The 5,309-nt window shown below is 36.4% G+C and overlaps 1 protein-coding gene across 1 annotated transcript in view; it reads left to right on the top strand.

The window, feature by feature from the left end:
• The window catches only part of LOC106471621 (obscurin-like), a 71,086-nt gene that overhangs the window by 21,475 nt on the left and 44,302 nt on the right, over nt 1-5,309 (top strand). Inside the window, exon 3 of the mRNA XM_022400237.1 lies at nt 3,283-3,483. Coding sequence (XP_022255945.1) covers nt 3,283-3,483 — 201 coding nt within the window. The remainder of the gene's footprint in view (nt 1-3,282; nt 3,484-5,309) is intronic.

Genomic DNA, 5,309 nt, shown 5'->3' with positions numbered 1-5,309 from the left:
CTCGAGGGGTTGTTAAGTCGGGATACTCGTAAGTTATGGGTTCCTCTGCCGCCACCTCATTCACAGTACCATCTCTTCACAAATGCATTGCTTCAGGAATGGAGTACATATACCAGCAGTCAGGAATTCTAGGGTCTATGCACTGGTGATGAGGCTTCTTTCTTGCTCTTCACAAGGCAGTGCCTCATGGTCTGGGCTTATTATGGGGAAAATCTTCAGGCTTTACTGTGACAATTCTGTGGTGGTGTCTTGTGTTTCTCATTGAGGAGGCACTTTGTCCAGGGCTACTTGTTTTCTAATCATGGACCTCCTTTCTGAGTACCACTCCTATCATATCACTTTACTAGCACCAGATTGACAGTTGCACTCTGGTTTCTACTTCTGCTGTACCTTCATAAGTGTCAACCACTTCCACTTCTTAGGCCATCTCTGTGGAGGCAGCTATGATCTGACATTGGTACACCCGCTATACTATACAGAAGCTCAAGCTTCAGACGTAGAGGTTATGCAGTCTTTCGCACAGCATCAGGGTTTAATTTCTGAGGTTGCCATGTATCTATCTCAGTCTTTGCTTAGTCCTGCAATAGACATATATCAATGGAGAGAGAGAGGAAGTTGAACCCAGTTTGATCAAACGTCCCAACCATAACTCTCTTTTTGACCTGGTTCTTTGACAACAATTTTTCCATCTTCCACAATCGCTCTGCATAAGGCAGTCTTATCGACTACCATTTGATACACACAACAAAATATTCTTTGAGTCCCCAATACTCTCCAGATTCTTCAAGTCATTTTGGGTCCTTTGTCCCAAACAATCATTCCAGTTTCCTAACTGGTATATTAAGGTTACATTACATGCCCTTTCTCAACACCTATTTCTGAAGGTTTAATTTTAGTTGTTGCTGATCTACAGACATCACTGGTTGGAGTGGTTTGTGCTGTTGTCCACAGATTGCTTTATCTATTCTACTTACATCCTCAGACCAGTTCTTCTTACCAAAGACACTGTCAGACAGGGAAGGTGATAAATCCTTTACACCAATTTATGTAATAACTGTTTCTCACTTCTCTGACTGATCAGATTTTGATCATTGTTATGTTCAGTAAAGGTCTTGAAGGTTTTGTTGTCTGCACTAATGCCTTTAGAAATGCTACACAACAAATTTGTATTCTGGCTCTCTTTGAAGGTGAAGAATATTCTGTGAGTCACATCTAAACATATTTCTATGTCCTTAGTGACCCACTGTAGAACATTATATCACATTATTTGCATGATCTGGCAGTATCTTCATCTGAGGGTTTTCACTTACCCCCTGTAGCTATTTTAACCACTTCCACTAGATTATTCAGAAGGGTGAGTATTTTCATTGCTGTCTTTCAGGGTCCTTTACCTCGTTTTCACAGGATCTCGCTGTGGCAAGTGTTTCCCAGCCAGGTGTACCTTTATCAAACAAATTCTGCACTAGCAACTACTAATTCAATATACTTTATCTAGGTTGCAACAGGTTCTGTAAAAATGAGGTGTTCCATAAGACCACCTAGAGGCTGACTGGGTGGTATTACTGTACTATGCTGGACCACCACTCATGGACTATCATGAGTAAAGCATAAGGGGATCCTGCCCATCCTTTCCAATCATTAGATTGAATAGGTCTGGATTGGTTTGGTTTTAAAAATGTAGGAAACTTGGTTCACTTATTTCACTGTTTCTCTGGACTACCCAATGTCATTACCCCCAGACTCTACTAGTGGAGCTAGAGAGTCTTTATCACACCACGTTTTGTGTCACTGGGGTGGTGGACAGAGGCTTTTCCTCCAGAGTGAATTCTTCCACTCTTAGAGAAGAGGGCAAAGTTGGGGACTCTCTATCTGGGTCCCTGAATGTTTTTTTTTTCCAGATTTCAGTAGGAGAGGCACCAGCCTATGCAAGAGCCTACTTATAATACCAGATCAGTTTTGGCACTCAGCTATCTGGTTGGGTTGAGCATGTCGCTTCTTTTTGATCAATATTGGTTCAGTACATTGTTCATGTAAGAGGATCCATTGTCTCCTTGTAATTCTGACTCCAGAGTGTTCCCATCCTGGGTCCTTAGTTGAGCACAGTTTGTTCCACATCCTCCCCACAATTCTGGGGGCAAGTGGAATTTACCATACAGTTGGGGAGTGAGGATGAGTGTTTATAATTCCAGACCAGCTGAGTTCTGTTTCCTCAGGTTGAGTAAGGCATACATTATCCCATCATTCCAAGCCTGGGATGTTGCCTTTTAGACTTCTTCAGGCTGAGGAGATGGTATGTCCACTTCATTGTTGCTCATCGTGATTCCAGTGTCCTGGAACACATCACTCAATGGCTACAGGTTGGGATCCACTCATGAGTGTGTGTATATATATAGATTGTGGTCCAATATGGGATATAGGGACCATGGCCCTATAATTCCAACCCATATTCATGGAATCTTGGCTATCTGATTGGGGCCTGGCCAATAATGATGACAAATCACGTAATATTCCACCCACAGTACATGAATTAAGTTCAGGTTGAAGATCATTCCTTTTCTGGATGTAGTGCAGTCCCCCCCCCTCCCACTAGGATGTCAATCTTCTATTGCCACACCCATGATCTAGGCAGACATTTTCTGTGTGGATAATGCCCTCACCAGCCCCTCCACCTTATCAATGTGGGATTCTAACTGTAAGTGTCAGAGGAGGTAAGTATGTTTTGGAAATTAACATTTTCTTGAATTGAAAATGTATTTCCAATAATACTTACCTCCACTGACACTCTCCTGCTCCTCTTTCCTGCTAAAAGCCATGTGTTAGATTAAGTCAGTTTTGAAAAAGTAATAACGTTATCTGGATGAGGTGCTTATATACAGTAACAGGATAGAGTGCACATTGACATTGGTGGAGAGTGTCACAAGACAAATATTGCCAAGGACAATTAAGTGTGGGTATAAAAGACTGGAGCAAGTGAGAAAAAATCAGGCCAATGCTTAGATGGGCAAAGGTACAAACCCTGGCAGTCAAGTAATAGCTGTAAGTGTGAGTGGGGTATATATTATTGGAAATACATTTTCGATTCAAGAACTTGTTAACATCCCTAAGTAAATCATTAAACTTTTGTTTATGTGTTATTTATATCACAATAAAATTCTATTGAAGTAATGTAAACATATAAGTGATTCTAAATGTAATTTGGCCATTATTCAAAACATCATATCTTGTGATGCTTCTCATTGTTCAATAAAGACATTCTTTTAATGATTCCATTGGTTAATATAGGAATCAAAGACTCAAGCTGTGATATAAGAGGTTTGGTGCCATGCCAGGATTATCGTTTTCGTATACGTGTTGAAAATAAATACGGCACAAGTGATTCTTCACCTTATGTAACAGCACATCGCAGCAAACTTGAACCACTAATACCTGCTGATTTCAAACCTAAAGACTTTAAAATTGAACATCCTCCATTGGAAAAGTATGGTGAGTTAGTAGAAAAGATTTTAAAAAAAAAGGTTTTATGATTATGGAATTTAGCTTAAATCAGGGAGTATATATACTTGATTTTCATAAAAATGATTTTAACAAAGCTTCTTTTAAAAGCTTAAAGAATTTAAGTAAAATATTTTATAAAGCTTTTAAAGATCATTTGGTAGAGTGAAAAAGCTGGAGCTGGCATTCGTCAACTTTTCAGTCATCGATAAAGCTTTATTTTCTTGTGCTATGGAGCAAAACGGTGTCTAAATTTTATAAGTATAAACATTAATCTTTGAGGCTGCCTCAAAAAGAAATTCAAGCATTGGTTTTGTTCAAGATAAACAAAACTTTAGAAAATGGTAAATAAACTTGCAGTGATAAAGGTCTAAGAAAGTTCCCCAGTTACGATACATAGTTTCTGTTTGGAATGTCTAAACAAAAATTGTACTATTTGTGAAATTCTTACTCAAGATTTGTCTTCCATCATTTGGTGTTCTAAGTTGGAGAATATGAATGGAAACAGAAACATTTTTTTATGTGACAGATGTATTAATATATTATATATAATCCTCTTAGTTATATATATATCAAATCAAGTAGACTTATCTCTGAAATACCGTTGAGTTGTTCTCATACTAAGAATGGCCACGTTACTCAAAGTTCTGAATTTTCTCGATATAATGCAGAGCATTCTTTAACTTACCTCTAATTCTTCAGGCTTCCACCTTCCACGTGACTTATTATGTATACATTAGGAAATTTTACATAAACTCTGTTTACATAATTCACTGTGAATTCTGATGTAATCATTAACTACTGCTGCATCTGTTTATGTTATTAGAAATTTTATACCATTTTTGGAGACCAAATTGATGTAGTCTGCCTTTAACATCCAGGAAGATTCAGTGGTGGGTTTGTTAACTCTATCAACATGGGCCTGGTCGGTTTGACCGACCACTTGACTTAAAGTCTTTATAGATTTGATATTACTAACTTTCAATATATTATGTATATTTTCATATAACTTGGCAGACTTTAAGTAAACATTATCAGTCTTTCACGTAAAAAAAATACAAATTTTTTAGTGAAGTATTTTTAATAAATTGAAAAAAAAGATTTATCCATGAATATATCGAGTCTTTTCTTGACTTGTCCAAGTGCTTTTCTTCATCTCAAAAATCTCAAATTTCATTTGTATAATCTATAAAACCTCCTAAATACATTTCAAACGTTTTTTTTTCAGTAAAACTTTATAGTTTATCTGTTATTTTCTCTACCATATCTCAAAACGGAATCGGTCAATTCAACCAATCTTGTAACCACCAAAAACAATCGAAATAAACCTAAATTACCCTTTTTTCTTTCTAGAATAACTTCAAATTGTAACATGAAACTCTGTTTATCCTAAATAGCCCTAAGTTTGTAACAGTATACATTTATTTATAAATACATTTTATTATTTTATCGCCCTTTGAACCATTTAACTACTATCTGCACCATTATAAGTTGTGAATCACTCAGGGAATGTGCAGCTCATGTTACACTATAAATTACATTACCCACGAGCTGCTCACATGTGTGCTTCATGAAACATTTTTATTATAATATTACTATTATTTATTTTACTGAATCTAATCTTAACAAACCTAAAAGGGCCACTTTTTTTACATTTTAGTGACTTTTGTAATTATACACAAAGAATAAATATGAAAAACAAGAAATAAAGTACTTAACCAATCTTTTTTTTTCTTTGCTGTTGGGTTTTGAAAAGAGTTAACCCTAATTTTTATACTATAGATAGAATTGCACTTAATTTTTATTTAATTAAATAA

Source organism: Limulus polyphemus, unplaced genomic scaffold (genome assembly GCF_000517525.1).
Source record: "Limulus polyphemus unplaced genomic scaffold, Limulus_polyphemus-2.1.2 Scaffold4739, whole genome shotgun sequence".
In the NCBI taxonomy this organism is placed as follows: domain Eukaryota; kingdom Metazoa; phylum Arthropoda; class Merostomata; order Xiphosura; family Limulidae; genus Limulus; species Limulus polyphemus.
Note: the sequence above shows the minus strand (reverse complement) of the source record. Positions and strands in the feature narration are given on the sequence as shown.